This window comes from Hypanus sabinus, chromosome 5 (assembly GCF_030144855.1).
Source record: "Hypanus sabinus isolate sHypSab1 chromosome 5, sHypSab1.hap1, whole genome shotgun sequence".
NCBI classification, from domain to species: Eukaryota; Metazoa; Chordata; class Chondrichthyes; order Myliobatiformes; family Dasyatidae; genus Hypanus; species Hypanus sabinus.
Window position 1 is genome coordinate 86569636 of NC_082710.1, and position 19444 is coordinate 86589079.

The following is a 19444-nucleotide window of genomic DNA, read 5'->3' on the forward strand; positions in this document are numbered from 1 at the left end:
ATACATTTGCAACACAAGTTAAAAAGTAAAGTTTACTATTTGGTATTGTAAAATATGAAAGAATGAACTTTCTGTTTTTAAAAACAATCGGAAAATAATTAATGTCTTAGAAGGCTGCAGTACTTAGAAAGTTCAATGGGTCTCAATGCCAGCACCCTCTGAAATACAGGCTGGATCTGTGAGTTGATTAAGAGCTTCATATGCTCAGTATGTTGAAGAATAAGTCTGACTCTATGTTTCATGATGCCGTCCTGATATAATCTTACGTATACAACCTTTCAGAAAGTGTTTCAGCAAGAAATAGAAAAGTAGAAAAATCCAGAATATTTCTGCAGGTTAGGCAGTATCTATGGCAAGAGAAGCAATTAACTGTTTGAAGATACTTAATCAGACTATGTCCCTGCTAGTTTTATTCTCTCAGCTGAAAGGCCATCTATTTATTGCCTGCACTGTTGAGACTTTATTGAAACTACTTGGGCATTATTGTTTGTCCTCTACAGATAACTACTGGAATGCAGCATCCTTTAACACCAAGTCTTCATATCTCCATTTCCCTACATTCCATGGGGAGTTAAGTGCGGATATCACATTTTTCTTTAAAACAACGGCTTCTGCGGGTGTTTTCCTGGAGAATCTGGGCATCAAAGACTTCATTCGGATCGAATTAAGATGTAAGTGTTGACTACTGAGTATAATTTGAGATAAATCTGTAATCTTGGGATTCTCTTGGACTAACTGGCTTGAACTTGGATTTGGTCTGCACGGGGATTCAGCAAACTCTTGATAATATTCAGAGTAAACTGCCAGTGAGATGACGTGGAGAAGGCTAATGTTGTGATGTGTCCAATATGAAAAATGCATTCAACAATAAAGCAATAAACTATACATTAGTTTTTCAAACTGAATTTAAATTAATCCCAGAATTATGGGATTTTCAGCACTTTCAGTGGCCCTAAACATTCAGTGGCCATTTTATTAGGTAACTCCTGCACCTAATAAAGTGGACTCTGAGTGTACGTTTGTGGCCTTCTGTTGTAGCCCATCCACTTCATGGTTCAACATGGTATGTATTTAGAGATATGCCTCTGTACAGCACTTTTGTAACGCGTGGTTATTTGAGTTACTGTCACCTTCTTGTCAGCTTGAACCAGTCCGGCCATTCTCCTCTGAAATCTCTCATTAACAAGGTGTTTTTGCCAATAGAATGGCCACTCACTGGGTTATTTTTTGATTTTTCATTATTCTCTGTAAACTCTAGAGAGTGTTGAGCATGGAAACCCAGGGAGATCAGAACTTTCTGAGTAATGCAAACCACCCATCTGGCACAGTCAAAGTACTTAGATCACATTTTCCCCCATTCTGAACAGCAACCGAACCTTTTGACCATGTCTGCATGCTTTTATGCATTGAGTTGCTGCTGCATGATTGGCTGATTTGATATATGCATTAACAAGAAGTTCACTTTGACTTGGAGCAAGCTCCAGTGTGTGTTAATTTTTGCTCATCTTGTTAAATTTTGCTCACGTGGCTGAAGTTTGGAAATCTGTTGATTCAGCTTTGAGCCAGGCTCTTGAATATAAGAATCAAGGGTTACTCTTCTGATGATTCAAAGACTGCTGGTGCTGTGGATCGCATAGAAGATTGCCAAGTGATACAGCAGGATATATATCAGTTTCAGATATGGGCAGAGAATTGGCAGATGGGGTTTAATTTGGCCAAATATGGGGTTTTGCATTTTGGAAGATCAAATGTAAATGAACAGTGTACTGTTAATGGAAAGACCCTTAATGATGTTGATCTACAGGGGGATCTTGTGTAAGTTCATAGCTCCCTGAAAATGGCTGCACAGGTAAACAAGGTGATAAAGAAGGCCCGTGGCATGTTTGCCTTTATTAGCTAAGACATTGATGTTCAGGAGTCAAAGGTTGTGTTGCAGCTTTATAAAATTGTGACTTTCAAGAGGTTCACCAGAATGCTGCCCAGATTACAGGTCATGTGAATAAGGCCAAACTTGGGTCGTTTTCTCCAGAGCAACAGAAACTGACAGGAGTCGTGATGTGGGTTTGTAAGATTACTGGAAGCATACAGTCAATGGAGTAATCAGCTGGTAGGATGCGCAGAGCAAGCATGGTAGTGCAATGGTTAACACAGTCGCTTTAGAGCATCAGCTGTAAGACTGGGGTTTGATTCATACCATGGTCTATAAAGGGTTTCTCTGTTCCCCCAATGACTGCATGGGTTTCCTCCAGGTGCTCCAGTTTCCTCCCATTCTCCAAAGATATATGAAAATAAAATAAAAGAGTTATGGGCATGCTATGCTGGGGCCAGAAGTGATGTAGCACTTGTGGGCTGCCCCCAGCACATCACAAGAACAATCAGTGATACAAATGATGCATTTCGCTGTATGTTTTGATGCGTTGATACACATTGACGAACAAAACACATCTTTTATTTACACAGAATGATGTGTGCCTGCAGTGTTGGTGCAAACAAGTACTAAAGTGATTTTAAGAGGCTCTTATATAGGCACTTGAATTGAAGGATATAGGCATTTGTAGTCAGATGGGATTTCATTAAATTTAGGCATTTCAATACTAGTTTAATTAGTTCAGTACACCATCTTAGGTTGAGGGTCTATGTCTGTGCTGTTCTATCCCTTGAAGTATTCTTTTGATAACTAGGCCAGTTTATCTGATCATGATCATGTTGTCTGTGGTAGCTTGCTGTGTCCACTTCAAAAGTATCTCATGGTCTGCGGAGTTCTTTTAGGTTATTTCAGAAATGTTAAATAAATGCAAATCTTTCTTCTGATCTGTGCTGGGAAGTTGTCCTTTAGAGAGCAAAAAGCGAGATGTTAGAGGAGCTCAGTTGGTCTGGGAACATCTGTGAATTGGATCATCAACATTGTGGATTAGATAATATAACAGAGAACATTACAACACAGTACAGGCCCCTCGGCCCATGATGTTGTGCTAACCTTTTAACCTACTCTAGGATCAATTCCCTCCTACAAATTCAGCTTTGAGTCTCTTCATCTGGGACTGAAAGAAAAGAGGAAGGAGCCAGTATCTGGGGGCGATGGTGGAAGGGGAAGTGATGCAGTTGATGGTGGGTAACAGGTGGATCCAGGTAAGGGGAAGTTGATAGGTAGATGGGCACAGTCAGGGAAGGTGGTGTCTATTAACAGCTTATCATACCCAACAAAATTCATCTGCCCATCAACACCTGCTCACCTGGATCTTCCCATCGCTTACCACCTCCTGCCTCACCACTTTATTCAGCCTACCACCACATAGCAATCTGGCGCAGTCTCAACCTGAAATGTCAATCATTCCACCACCTCCATTGATGCTGCCTATCTTGCTGAATTACCCAGCAGCTTACTTACTGCTCTCCACTGGACAGCTTTATAGAAACTGTCAAGACAGATGCCTAGACAGCACATTCTACAACTGTAGTCTCTTGTGTTGTCTGTTCCTTCTTCCTCATGGTAGTAATGTGAAGAGGACATGTCCCAGATGGTGAAGGTTCTTCATGATTGACACCACCTTCTTAAGGAACTGCATATTGAAAGAGACCTTGATGATGGGAAGGCTTGTGCCTGTGTTGGAGCTGGCTAAGTCCACACTTTTATCCAGCCTCATTTGCTCCTGTGTATTGGAAGCTCCACGCCAAGTGCTGATGCAACCAGTAGAAGTCTGTAGAAATTTGCAAATCTCCTTGGTCTCTTTGTGAAGTATGGCCACTGGCATACCTTAACTACTTTAATTACTACAAAATCCTTCAAGGTTTTGTCAACCCTTAGTCTCGACTTGCAATAAACCTGATTATATGCAGCCAAAGTTTAGCCATGAATACAAAGTATTTCATGTTGTTTTGACCCTACTTGTTGGAGTTTAGAAGAATGAGAGCAATCTCATTGAAATCCATCATATATTGAAAGGGTCAGTCATAGTGGATGTGGAGAGCATGTTTCCTACAGTGGGTGAGTGTAGGACCTCAGAATAGAAGAGTGACTATTTAAAGCAGAGAAGAGAAGGAATTTCTTTAGCCAGAGGATGGTAAATATGTGGATGACTGTGGAGGCCAAGTCACTGAGTATATTTAAAAGAGAGGTTGATAGGTTTCTGGTTATTTAGGGTGTCAAAATTTACAAGGTGAAGGCAGAAGAATTGGGTTGAGAGGGATAATAAATCAGACATGTTGGGATGCTGGAGCAGATTTGATGGGCCAAATGGCCTGGTTCTGCTCGTATATATTGTGATCTTATGGTCATATTCACTTTACTCATTAGCTCTGGGTGGTATTCAATTACAGGAAAGCACACACACATTGCCAGTACATAATACCAACAGAAGTCGTGTCAATATGAGACAGAGGTTTCAGATCATTTTGTTTCTTTTTTCTCTTAGTTCACTCAAACGTTGTCTCATTTCAGAGTACCACATACAAGATGTTAGAGAAACTTAGCAGCTTCTATGGAGATGCATAAGCAACTGGTGCTTTGGGCTGAGGCCTTTCATTTGGACTGGAAAGGAAGGTGAAGAAGCCAGAGTAAGAAGGTGGGGGGAAGAGAAGGAGTACGACTGGGCAGTGATAGTTGAAGCCAGGTGAGGGGCAAGTAGTTGAGTAAGGAGGTGGGGATGAAGTGGGAAGCTGGCAGATGATAGGTAGAAAAGGTAAAGGGCAAAAAAAGAAGGAATCTAGGCTTGAGAACGATATCCAACCCCTAGGAGACATTGCAGAATGCAGTGATCAAAAGGCTCTAACTCAAAGAAAATAGGGTTAAACCACCATCTCCAGGAGATGAGAATGGTCCTTGGGAGAGGGGGAGGGAGGATTGGCACCAGCGGGATGTGACAGCCAGGTAATCTTGAAGAAAAATGGTATAAGTGGAGCTGGATTGGGGCATGGGAGAAGAGGGAGGGGAAGAGAAATTGCCAGAAACCACTGTTATTTTATATTGGTACTTCTGAATAGTTATACAGGTACACTACTGTTTGAAATTCCAATTAAGTATGTTTGATTAAAGTATTTTATTACTATAAAACTGTCAGAAAATCTATCTACAAATGGCATCTTTGGAGAATATTGTTTATTGGTATTGATAACACAATAATGTGGCCACATTTTTTGACAGTCTAAACTGCTTTAAGAGCTAAATTATCAGTTTAAAGTAGCTTGTAATAGAATGCTGCTGGTACCATTCCAATATTTACTTGCATCTTGTTCACAGTTTATGTAAACTATTTGCACACTGTCAGTAGTAGTAAATGGGATGAAAGATGTCTCTTGACATACCCTAGCAGCAGATTTTAAGGAAGGCTTTGAAATTTTCTGAAACTGCCAGTGAACACTTTTTGTTGAAAATGATTAGTTTTAGCAAATCAATTTGCGTGTTCCTCTTTCTCCTTTCTAACCACCCTCATTAATCTCTCAACCAAGTGGCCAAGATAATCCCATTTGCAATCGACCAGTCTTGTCCATTACTCCTTATCTTTCACTTCAACAGAATGAATTTACAGTGATGGGGCCATAGAGTCATACAGTGTGCAAATGGGCCCTTCAGCCCATCTTGTCTGTGCTAACTTTTTAGCCCATCTACAATCCATTGTGTACATTATAACCAAATCTTTCTGATTTGTATGTTGGCCCTGTGACCACGTGCTCTAGGTGCTCAGTTTCCTCCCACATTCCAAAGACGCAATGCTTTGTGTTAAATTGTGGGCGTGCTATTTTGGTGCTGGAAGCATGCCCCCAGCACATATTCTGACAGTGTTTCACAGTGAAATGCAAATGACGTATTCCACTGTAAGTTTTGATGTTTCAATATATATGTGACAGATAAGCTAATCCTTAATGTTTTCTAGTTTGCCTATTTAAGTGGCAAACTTTTTTCCTTTTACCCAGTTTCAGTTGAGGTTTTTTGATCTGCACTGTTAGTTCCATTTTTAATTCCACAGATGTAGCTTAACCAAATATCCAACATTTTCTGTTTTTATTTCATATTTCCAGTATCTGCAGTGGTTTTTGTTTTTTGACTTTTCAATCAGAATCGGAATCAGAATCATGTTTATTATTACTGATGTATGTCATGGAATTTGTAAATTTGTGGTAACAGAACAGTGCAAGACATAAAAAGCATATTATAAGTTACAAAGAAAAGTAAAAAGATGAATAGTGCAGATGAGGATTAGTGAGTTAGTGTTCATGGATTTGTAAATTGTTCAGAAATCTGATGGTGGAAGTAAAGAAGCTGTTCCTAATACTCTGAGTGTGGGTCCTCAGTCTCCTGCACCTCCTCTCTGCTGGTAGTAATGAGAAGAGTGCATGTCTCGGATGGTGAAGGTCTTTAATGATAGATGCTGTCTTCTTCAGACACCACCCTTTGAAGATGTCATCAATGGCAGAACGGCTTGTGCCCACCTTGCTATTTTATTGATTGTCCTTTTAGATACAGTTCTGTCATTTCAGATGTGGGTCCCCTCTCCCATGGTTGGAGTATTGAGAATATTTGCTTGCAGCCTTCAGGTTTAACAGGAATTTCAAACAGCAAGGTGTCCAGAACAACAGAAGTACAAGATTCTCCACAGAGAATCGGGAAACCTTTGCATAAAGTGCCCTTTTACATTTGACCATAGTCAAAACCATCTAATGCCCTCTATTCATTCTTAGATGTGAGCTTCTCTAATAAGGTTAGCATTTATTGGCCACCCTCAGTTCCCCATGAGAAGGAAACGGTGAGTTGCCTTCTTGAACCACTATACTCTGAATGGGTAAAGTTCAAAGTAAATTTATTATCGAAGTATATCTGTATCACCATATACTATCGGGGATTAATTTTCTTGCAGGCATTCACAGTAGGATAAAGAAATACGATAGAATCAACGAAAAATTACACACAAACACTAGGTGTTCCCACAGAGGGTAGAGAACTTCTGACAGGGATTTCTGCTGAGCTATATCACTCTTCTTTATCCCTCTTGACATGCATTTTGTTTTGCACAGGTTATTTATTCATAAATGCAAAGGTCAGCTAGGCCTCATTAACTTTGTGTTGAAAACTATTCTGCATTCTATTCGGTTATCAAATGAAAACTTTACGAATCTCTACGTTTCGTCACGTACATAATCTTAAATAAATGGTCTTTATCTCCTTTGACTTGATAGTACGTTGAACAAAATATCTCCTGGATGCCAGACACTCGTTGACCTATCCTCCCTTACAGCCTGCTCATAATTTTCACAGATGGGCGCCACGGTGGTGTAGCAGTTAGCACGATACTATTACAGCTTGGGCACTGGAGTTTGGAGTTCAAATCCAATGGTCTTTGTAAGGAGTCTGTACGTCCTTCCCATGGAATGCATGACCGTTCCCAGGGTGCTCCAGTTTCCTCCCACAGTCCAAAGATGTACCAGTTTGTAAGTTAACTGGTCATTGTAAATTGTCCTGTGGTTAAGCTTGGGTTAAATTGTAGTTGTCAGGGGTTGCTGGGACAGGACAGCTCGAAGGGCCGGAATGGCCTACTCCCTGCTACATTGCTAAAAAAATAAAGCCCATGTTTGAGAAGAAGCTGAGGGTGTTTGTTCATCCAACTGTGACAATTATCTGAAGCTGTGAGTACTTTGATAGAGCTGACTGTGATAACATTGCATTGGAAAGATAAAAGAGGACTGAAAGTACACAATTTCATAGTGCTTAGTACCATTGTATACAGAACGATATGGGATTATGAATCACCAGAGTGAGAGAGACGGAGAGTTTAGTAAAGCAAGTATAACCCAGAATACAAGAGATTCTGTAAATACACACTCAAAATGCTGGAGGAACTTAGCAACTCAGACAACATCTAAGCAGGGGAATAAACAGTTAATGTTTCACGCTGAGACACTGTATCAAAAAGGAAGGGGGCGGAATTCACAATAAGAAGGTGCAGGGGGTGAAGTGTTCAAGCTGGCAGTCGATAGGTGAGACCGGATGAGGGGAACAGGGGAATGAAGTAAGAAACTGGGAAGTGATAGGTGGGCTAAAGAGCTAAAGAAGTAAGTATCTAGACTTGTCAACAAAATACACATCCTAGTAGTCATTGAAAGCTAGGATCCCAATGATCAAAATGTTTTGAGCCTATGTCTCAATTTGAGTTGCAGCCTTCAACAAAAGAAAAAAATTAAAAAAAATATATAGCTAAAGACCTTAAGTTCCCTTTATCTGGTGTGATTAATGAATCAAGCCAGCAAAATGGATCAAAAGTTCTTTGTGTGAAGTGGCGTACTCGTTTCTCATGCTTATTGAATATTACTGCTATTATTCAGCTCCAGTAAGGTATTCTCCTAAGAGGTTGCGTGTTGATGGGTCCTCAGGTGGCTGCAGAGGTCGATCCAGGATGCACATATCCTGGTGCAGTGTGGGCAAGGGTAAGTAGTGGCCACAGTTAGTAGATGGGTCTTTGGTTGTTCGGTCTCAGCTGCCACTTGTCTAAAATACAGCAGAGGTCACACTCATGTAGGCAGCTCACTCTTGAGCAGATTTCCTCCAGGTGCATACTCACATGGTCAAATTGATACTGACACCCCGATGTCATGTGTTCTTCTTGCAGCTCCTGTGGAGGTTCTCTTCTCATTTGATGTGGGGAATGGCCCCTTCTTGGTTTTGGTTAAGTCACCTTCACAGCTCAATGACAACCAGTGGCATTACGTGAAGGCTGAGCGAAACATCAAGGCAGCCTCGCTTCAAGTGGATCACCTGCCACGACAGGCTCGAGAGGCGCCGTCTAATGGGCACATCCACCTCCAGCTCAACAGCCAGCTGTTTGTAGGTAGGGGCATCTGGAAAGAAATCAGTTAAAATAGCTGATTGCCAGCTTCATTTTTATTCTTCTATTTGACTGTTGGCATGAATGGTGCCTAAACTGGGAAGATATTTCATTGCAAAATCTACCATTTTAACAGTGTGTTAATGGAGAATTTTTGAGTCATAGCATCATGCAGTGTGAAAATAGGCTACCTGGCCCATCATGTCTAGGCTAAGTACGTAATCCTACACTTGATGGCTGGCCTTATTGGGTTGATTTTGAGCTCAAATTCCATTGAGGTTTCTCATTTCATTTGGCAGTTAGTCTTGTCAAACTTTCAAATATCCTGCAATATTAACTGAAAAGATCTGGTCATTTACAAGATGCAGAATTAAGGGGAAGGTTATCTGCAAGGCTACTTTATACTACGTACATAAAACATAGAAAATAGAACAGCACTGTACAGGAATGGGCCCTTCAGCCTACAGTGTTGTGCCAAGCCAATTAAACTACTAATTAAATATCTCCCTGAACCAATCACTTCAGGTTACACAATGTTTACATGTCTCCATTCTTGGCACATTCACATGCTTCTCTAAGTGCCTCTAGCTGTAACAGAGTCACACTAACTGCTACCGTACTTCCTTCCTCCAACTGAATGACCAGAGCTGAATGTAATGTTCCTGATGCAAACTAACCAGATTTTTATTAAAGTGCAACGTATTCTCCTGACTCTTGAATTCAATGCCTCAACTAATAAAGGTATGAATGCCATAATCACAAGTTCTTAATCCTTTAGCATATGCTACTGAATGATGGACTTAGGGAACAGTATGATATTCATTGCATTGTTTCTTCAGAAAGTGGTCTTGGCTCCTTCCATAATGAGAAGGTGAAGTATGAAGTTGGTCAGCTATATATTCATGATGGATATGATTGAAAGTGACCGTTTCACTGCAGTAATCTACTTAGGTTGCAAAGAGCGTGAAAAAATGTTACCATGGCTACAAAGATACGTAATAGTTTTACACCGCTCCTGCCGTTATTGTAAAAACAAATACAGCATGGAATATTGTTACACACTGTCTCTATTTTTGACGCTTATAAGTCAGACACCATTTTGTGATTTTTTGATAAAGCAATGAATGTTGTAAATAGTCAGCAGGTGAGGCAGCACCTGAGGAGAGCAAAACTGATTGGTAATATTGAGTCAGGATAAGCAAGTTTAAGCATGCTGAGGAAGGGAGAGAAGGAACAGAGAACCCAAAAGCAGGATTTTTGCTGTAGTAAAGAAGATAATGTTGGAGGGCAAAAGAGGGTGATAGGTGAAGAAACTGAAGAAAGATCTTGAGGCAATGTTTCTGTCCGTCAGAGAAAGCAGGATCTCCCAGTGACCACACATTTTAATTCCATGTCCTATTCCCATTCTGATATGTCTATCCATGGCCTCCTTTATTGTCAAGATGAAGCCACACTCAGGTTAGAGGAACAACACCTTATGTTCCGACTGGGTAGCCTCCAACCTGATGGCATGAACATTGACTTGTCTAACTTCCGTTAATGCCCCTCCTTCCCTTCTTACCCCATTCCTGATTTATTTATTTCCCCCTCCCCCATTTTTTCTGTTTCTGCCCAATACCCTGCCTGTTCTCCATCTCCCTCTGGTGCTTCCCTCCAACTTTCTTTCTCCCTAGGCCTCCTTTCCCATGATCCTTTCCCTTCTCCAGCTCTGTATCCCTTTTGCCAATCACCTTTCCAGCTCTCAGCATCACCCCACCCCCTCTGGTCTTCTCCTATCATTTTGCATTTCCACCTCCCCCCATTACTTTCAAATCTCTCACTATCTCAAATCTCACCTGACGAAGGGTCTCGACCCGAAACGTTGACTGTACTTCTTCCTATAGATGCTGCCTGGACTACTGCGTTCCAGCAGCATTTTGTGTGTGTTGCAGTGTTAAGTTGTCACTTTTCATTGTGACGTGTCTCAACAAGAAAGAACACCATTAGAATAGATAAAAAGAAAATCTGCTTTAGAGCTAAGTAACCAAATTATTGTTATAATGAGGTAGTGGAGAAGTTTGTGCAGTTTGAACATAGAACATTGAACAGTACAACAGATGGACAGGCCCTTCAGCTCACGATGTTGTGCCAAACAAATTAAATCTGTAATCAAGTGGCCAATTAAACTAATCCCTTCTGCCTACACTATGCCTGTATCCCTCCATTTTTCTCACATGCATGTGCCTATCTAAATATCTCCTAAAATTTACTAATCTATCTACCTCTATCACCACCCCAAACAACACATTCCAGCCACCCACCACTCCCTATTTAAAACATCTGTCCCTCATATCTCCTTTGAACTTACTCCTTCTCAATTTAAATGCATGCCCTTTGGTATTAAACATTTCAACCTAGGGAGAAAGAAACTGTCTGACTAGTCTATCTACTGTATGCCTCTCAAAATTTTATAAACCTCTATCAGGTCTCCCCTCAGCTTCCACCACTCAATGGTTCAATTTAACATCAGTGAATGTATACATTATGCAATCTGAAATTCTTGCTCTTACACTTACTTGAAAGAAAACAATCTGAGTTTCTCCAACATGTCATGGTAGCATATGCCTTTTAATCCAGGCAGCATCCTGGTAAAGATTTACAGTTCATTGGTTCAAGAACTGAATGGCTGAAGGGAAGTAACTGTTCTTGAACATTGTCATATGACATTTCAGGCTTCAGTAACTCTTGCCTGATGCTTGCTGCAAGAAGGTGGCTTCTACTATTGAGCAATTGATCGCTTCTACTATGGATCTATTGATTATGCAAAAAGTAATTTTTAAAAATCATGCTTTGTAGAATCCTTTGAGGAATGTCTGAAGGTTGTGGAATCAGCATCGAAGTGAGTCAATTTATCAGGAGTGTTAACAGAGTAATGAAGCTGCAGAGTAATAAATACTCCTGTACCAGGTCGTTTGGGACCTAAAGGTCCTGTACCTCTTGCCTGATGGTAAGAGGTGCAGGACCCTTATCATTTCATGATGTTTATTTGTATATTTGTGTTTCCATCAGATCATGAGGCAATGGTGGTGTTCCATCTCTGGTCAATACTAATGTACTGCAGAATCAGAATGAGATTTAATATCATTCATTGTTTTGGGGCAGCAGGACATTGCAATTTATAATAACAAAAACCATAAATTACATTAAATGTATACGTGTATGTATAGTAGAGTGGAAGACACTATTCCTGAAACTTTGAGTGTGTGACTTCAGGCTCCTCTACTTCCACCTTGACCCCCACCACCCTCACTGGGTGATGGGGGTCTTTAACGATGGATGTTGCCTTTGGGGCATCGTCTTTTAAGTACAGGACAGCATAACAGCTCATTATAGGACAGCATACAGTAATTTAATCTGCAGGGAAATAAAACATTCAGTACATTTTAAAAAGCACTCAACACCAATGAGCCATGCAAGGTGTCTATAGCATTCCCGTAGTTGTAATAGATTACCCTACATGATCAGCATTTCTGAGTTCCTTGAAGCAAAAAAAGAGATAAGATAGTTACGTGAAATGCAAAGGATGTAACAGGTTCTCACCAAGTATTTGATAAGATTAGACACAAAAGGCTCAGGACAAAGATAAGGACACAGGGAATTAAGGAGACTATGACCCCGATGGAGAGATGGTGATCAACGAAGAGTAGAAACCAAGCTCAAGGATACGATTACCTGATTGAAAAAATATGGTCAGAGATGATACATATGTGGTGAAGGTGTTTGGACAAGACTAAAGTTTATTGATGATGCAGAATTTTGACAAAGAAAAAAAATGACAGAGCCTTTCAATGGCCACAAGGTGAAAGTGATAGACTTGGGCTGGGGATAGCAGATACATTTTAATAACAATGAGAAAACGTGTACATTTTGCTCTGGAAGAGGAAATGTTGGCCTTCAGTGTGTGATGCATAGATGTGTGCAGAGCAATAATTCCACAAAAATATATATCTAAAGGTATAAATACAAAGGTAATAACAATAAAGCCAAAGGTTTAGGTTGCAACAGTGACTGATTCTAATAATTATCAAGATATAAAGTAAGAACTGAGAACTCTGTACGCACTGTCAGCTACACAAAGAACATGACCGGAGCTTATTGAACTTATGAAGGACAGTACACACAATTCCGCCACCCCTCAGTTGGGATACTGGAAATGAGGAGCTCAGTATTAATATTTAAACTCAAAAGTACATGTATGTCAGCTTCTGTGAAAGAGAATATCTCTGTGTGGGTCAGCCGTCTTTATCTGGAATTCAAGCCTGGGATTCAAGGACCCGCCAGGGGCTGATACAGAGAACTGGAGCCCAAAGGTCGATCGGAAATCCAAAGGTCGAAGCCCGATGTCCGATGCTTGGAGCGTGGTGACTGGAAACCTTTATGTCCATGTGAGTGGGTGGGAGGAAGTGAGGAAAAAGACTTGTTTTGTTGTTGTTTTATTGCCTGTTGTGCTCTCCCTTGTTTTTTTCTGAGCATGTTGGACATGTTTTGTTGGCACCAGAATGTGAGGTGACACAAGCTGCCCCCAGCACATTCCTAGGTGTGTTGGTTATTAAAGCAAACAATACATTTCACTGTATGTTTCAATGTACATGTGATAAATAAATCTGAATCTAAAATAAATACTGTAAATATTCAGCAAGTCAGGCAGTGGCTGTGGGGAGTGAAACAGAATTCCCTTTTCAGATCCAAGATCCTTCAACCAGTGACCTCATGCTACTGGTAAAATGTACTGGAAGAACTCAGCAGGTTCAGCAGCATCTGTAGGAGGAGAAGAGTTGCTGGCATTTCAGCGGGAAACTCTGCATCAAACCTGATGTAGAATTTCAACCTGAAATGTCAATGTTCCTCCCACAAACGCTGCTCAACCTGCTGAGTTCCTTCAATAGATCGCTCGTTGTCCCAGATTCCCATATTTGCATTCTCTTCTGTCTCCCAAGCCTTTATATTATTGTTGGGAAATAACTGACCTCAGACCACATCAGAAGATATTAAACCAGATAACCAAATAACCAAAAGAGGTAGGGCTTTCAGGAGTGCCGTGAAAGGAAGAGTGAGTGTGAGTGAGTGTGTGTGAGAGAGAGTGGTCAGGATGCAGAGAGGATTAGGAAGGGAATTATAGAGCTAAGAACCTTGGCAGCTGGACACATAGTTGTCAAAGATAGAAGGATTAAATATAGGGATAATCATTGTCAGAGAGATCTTGGAGGATTATAGAGATTTGTGGGCAGGACAAAGACTATAGACAGGATTCAAAAGCAAGGAGCAGAATTTTAAAGTAGAGGTGTTGCCAGTGAAGAATAGTGTACAGAAGAGTGTTAGGTGAACAGAACTAAAACACAAGCAGCAGAGCCAACCTGATTGACCTCAAGTTTCCAGAGAATCGTGTAAGGCCATCCACGAAAATCAATTGAACAGAATCAGAAACAGTTTTAATATCACTGACATATATCATGAAATTTGTTGTTATGTGGCAGCAGTATAGTGCAATACATAAAAACCAAACTATAAATTACAATAAGAAATAGACGCATTAAAGAAAATTAAATAAGTAGTGCAAATAGAGAGCAAAAATAGTGAGGTAGTGTTCATGAGTTGGTTAACTGCCCATTCAGGTCTGATAATGGGGTGGTAGAAGCTATTCTTTAAACTTTGAGTGTTTGTCTTCAAGCTCCTGTACTGCTCCCCGCCCGGATGGTAGGAATGAGATGTGGGTATGTCCAGGGTAATGGAGGCCCTTAATGATGCTGCCTTTTGATGCATCACCTTTTGAAAGTGCCCTTGAAGCTGAGGCTGCAAGTGTCCATGATGGAGCTGGCTGAGTTTACAACTCTCTACAACTTTTATAATCCTGTGCAGTGACTCCTCCACTCCATATGGTAATGCAATCAGTTAGAACAGGCAACAAAGGCATGTTTATGGCCCCCTCCAGTGGTTGACATGAAGGGCAATTAGCCATAAGCATCCTGTTGTCAGCAGCAGTGAAGTATTGGGTGGGTCTTCCTGCATAAAGTGATGCTCTGTAAAAAGTTCTTCTGTTGTGTATGGATCTCCCAGTTGCCTGTTGTTTCTGTGGGCTGTAAGAATCTGTGCACCATATTTATATGGAGTGTGCAAGGCTACAGCTCCTATGCATACATCTGAGGGGACTGCTGCTCAACTTTTGGCTGCATTTTTGCCCCACCCTTGCCATCTTTGGTCATCCAGTATGGAGGGGGGCAGGGAGGAAGGAGGATATCCTAGTTAACCTGGTCCTGGAGCTGGCTAAGGTAACTAGTAGGAGAGAGTTCTGCCAGGCAGACTGCCTGGATATGTTCAGGGGTATGTCCATGCCTGGTCGCTATGGAGAAAGTACACTGGCGTACACAGTAACATAGAGATGTTTCAGAGCCATTCAGATCAAAGGGGATGGGAATATGTTAGATTAATTTGTGTTTGTCATGATTTGTCTGATATTTTTTGTAATGTGATTGTATAATAGTACCATAGTGGTATGAATTTATAATAAGGAAAATTTTCAAAAAGAAGGAGTTAAGACATTACGCTAGCATTGTGCAAGACTTTGGAAAGGCTGCATTTGAGCTGCCCACCTCTGCCCCCCCCCCACCCCCGACATTTTCTCTTAAGCTGTCTCCCATCGAGCAGAAGATTCAAAAGTCTGACAGTTGCTATCCCACTGTGGTCAGACTCTTGAATAGACTTCTTGTGCAAGAAGACAGATCCCTGGCCTCTCACTCTCCCTCATTAAGATCTTGCGCTTTAATTGTTTACTACACTGCACTGTTTAGCCTTTACACTTTATTTGGCATTGTTACTGTTTTACCTTATTCTACATCAATGCAATGTGTAATAATTTGATCTAAATGAATGATACTGTATCTTGGCACATGTGACACTAATAAACCAATACCAAATATCTGAAATTTAACAGAATTTTACATACCTTTTTGCAACTTTGTAGAACCCTGGAAGTATTGTCAGCCCTGGAGTAGGTCAGAACTTTATTTCTTTGGACAGATCTTGTTCAGACCTACCTACACTGTTACATCCTTCTCTTCCTCTTTGTTCTATTTACAGAATGAATTGCAAGTTACATACAGCCTTCCCTGGCACGGAACAGAGGGTTCAAAGCAAAATGTATCTGGGCTGTCATTTCATGACTTCAGTGTTTTACCTTGGGTCCAGTGGCGGGCAGTTACATGTGGTTGTCTTTGATTGCAGAGATGCAAAAAGTTTAAAGTTTTAACATAAATTTATTATTAAATTATATATTTTTAATTCTCTCCCCTTAAGGGTGGTGTTTATGTGTGTTTTTCCCACAATTTCGGGGATAGAATAAATTACTTTATATACTGTACCGAGATTCATTTTTTGTAGGCATTCACAATAAATACAAACATCAATAAAATCTATGAAAAGCCATGCACATCAAAGATGGACAAACAACCAACATTCAGAAGATGGCACAATGTGCAAATAAAAAATCAAAACAATAATAATAAATAAATAAGCAATACATTTCAAAAACATGAAGTGTTGAATCCTTAAAAATGAGTCCATATGTTGTGGAATCAGTTCAGTGTTGGGATGAGTGATGCTGTTCCCTCCGGATCAAGAGGCTGATGGGTTAATTGTTGTTCCTGAACCCAGTGGTGTGGGACTTGAGGCTCTGGTATCTCTTTCCTAAAGCAGCATGGATTGGCCATGAATGCACGGAAAACCAAGGCTTTTGGATCTCATACACCTGATAGCTGACCCACTGACTTCTGCATATCTAAATTTATCACTCTCCTGATGTTTGCTGGCATGACAAATATTTGGCACTGTGCAACGTAATCCTTTCTCTCCTAGGGAAGGAATCTTAACTTCCTTGTAGAAAAATCTGATTTAACTTGCATCTGCAAATTATATTCAAAAGCAGCGTATGTTGAAATGAGCTGACTTGTCAGCAATGCTTGGAGTTAAGAAGGATAGTTCATGATCAATCTAAAATAGATTGAAGCTAATGCGTGGACTGGAGGGATCACTTTGGCAGACTGTTCAGCAATTCCCTTGAAATATGAATAATTTTACAAGGAACAAAACTGAAATGGCAGATATCCAGATCTAATTATTTTAACAACCGCATTTGCATTTTGAGATAATTGCATTCCCTTATGGGTGCATGGGCCACAATCCACTGTTGAACAACAGAGACTTGACCTTTAGGCATTGCTTAATATTTTGGTTTGAAGCCTTGTGAAAACGATGATAATTGTCTATGCAGATAAATTACCTGGTGAGCAATATGCCATAATGCTCTTTGGCAAAGATTTGAGCTCTTAACAGATGCAGAAGGCAGATTTGATTCTTCTACTCTACATATAGAATACACAAGGACAATAATTAACCTAAAAAAATTTGATGAATGCAATTTTGAAAAGTTATTACAAGCCTTGATAATTGTAAACATGTTACACATTTATTCCAGAATTAGCAGCATCAGATTTCATATTTTATCCGTTTCTTCATTCCTTGAGGTCAAATTTCTTTGATAATTGAATTGTTTTGTTGCCACTCGCAGTATTTCACTGCAATATTAGTTTATATATTTTTTACTTGCTGAAAGCTATTATATGTGCACACATTTACATTTGTTTTGCTGTTGTTGGAAATGGGTCTCCTTTGGCTCAAAACCCTTTAAGTTAGTAGTTTTAGCATTTTAACACACGGCTGCCTGTATCAACATGGAGTGGCTCTGGATGCTTGCTGCTGTGATGGAAAATGAAGGTGGTCATTCATTGGATACACACTAAATGCAGATTAAAACCCTGTGGAGGTATCACAATATCACTTAGATTAGACACCAACAGCTGCACAGCTAGACTCCAAAGTTAAATTCAAAGGGATTGCAAATTGTCGACACGGTAGCCTAGCGGTTTGCTCAACGTTATTACAGCTTGGGGCAGTGGAGTTTGGATTTCAATTCTGATGCCATCTGTAAGGAGTTTGTATGTTTTCCCTGTGACTGCACAGCTCTCCTGCCACATTCCAAAGATGTACAGGTTAGGGTTAGTACATTGTGGGCATGCTATATTGGCTCCTGAAGTGTAGCAACACTTGTGGGCTGCCCCCAGCACAATACCTGGGCTTGAGTCATTCCACTGTATGTTTTTATTTATGTGACAAGTGAAGCTAATATGTTAACTTTTTTTGGGAAGTGAAAATAAGCTGGAGATAACCAAAAATGATGTCCACAATTTTGTTTGAATTTGTTACATTCTTATCCGAGAGTGTTATGAGCATTTCCGGTTAACATCTTACCTGAAAGATGACATCCATCTCTAATACATGCTCATTCTGTTCCAAATTCTGTGTTCAAATCATTAGAGATTCTTATGGCTAATCCAATGCAAAAGCTGTCATGAAAGAGCTGACAATTGCAGTCCCTTAACATGAAGATATAATCCCCTGCAGACAGTTCAGTTCTCAGAGGGTAGAGTGTGAACTGCGGCAATGAGCATAATTTTGGAATTTGTGTTTGGGCTCATGGTTGTTGTGTGTGCCCTGTGCTCAAGATTCAAGAATTCAGCAGTGCTGTATTTGTGAAACTTTAGTTGACTGAAATTCCTGCTTGAAACTTGGAAATACAGTGTAAGAGTTTAAAACTAGCAGCATTATCGGGAGCCAGAGAAGCTACTGCATCTCTGTGCACTGATATTTTCACACTAAATACAAAGGTGTATTGCGGTCAGTTTTACTGCAGTAACAACCCTATCTGCATCACCTCTAGATTCAAGGCTTACCTGCTGTCCCCTGTGTCCTCTGATGCCCACCATCTGGAGCATGACATCTTCTTACATCCAGCATCAGGCAGGAGAAACATAAATCTGAAGTCTCAAATGACCAGGTTCCCTTCAGCAATTTGCTTCTTGGACTGACCTGCACAACCCTAATCACTATGTCAGTATGGCAACACTATGGTTGCATTCAACACTTTGCATGACAATGGATTTTTTTGTTGCAGTAATTCTGATAGTTTCTTGTATAATTTATAAACACAAGATAATCTGAAGCTGCTGGAGATCTAGATTAATGCACAGAAAAATGAGGAGGAACTCAGCATCCATCGAAAGGAATAGAGAGTTCACATTTCTTGCTGAGACTCTTCATTAGGACTGGAAAAGAAAGGGGAAAAGCAAGTAATTATGTTAATTTATTTTCTTTTCTTCTGAATGTTGTATTTCTACTGCTGTTGTCTCAGTCTGTGAAGCTGGTAGCAAATTAGTTTGTACATATACTTGTGCATGTGAAAATAAACTCAATTTTGACTTTGGTCCTGAGCCCATCTGCTATGAGACCTGCTTCCTTGTCTAAAACTATCATGATCCCACATTTCATAAACAAAGTGCACACAATGGGGGGGATGAGTTTTATTTTTCACCACACGTTGCAATATTCAGTCACCATCTGCCTCTTTTCATTTGCGTGACAATATTTGTTGCCTTTCCATACATTGACACGAATAAATATAACAAATTATTTCCATAAGATTGCCACATTAACCACTACAATTTTATTAAGTTGATCATGTCTCCTCATTATTTTCGATGCTG

At 40.2% G+C, this 19444-nt stretch overlaps 1 protein-coding gene across 1 annotated transcript in view; it reads left to right on the plus strand.

Annotated features, from left to right (window-relative positions):
* LOC132394274 (contactin-associated protein-like 5) overlaps positions 1–19444 on the plus strand; it is a 1716192-nt gene that overhangs the window by 1335399 nt on the left and 361349 nt on the right. Inside the window, exons 16-17 of the mRNA XM_059970198.1 lie at positions 501–671; positions 8598–8816. Of these exons, the coding sequence (XP_059826181.1) occupies positions 501–671; positions 8598–8816 (390 nt within the window). The remainder of the gene's footprint in view (positions 1–500; positions 672–8597; positions 8817–19444) is intronic.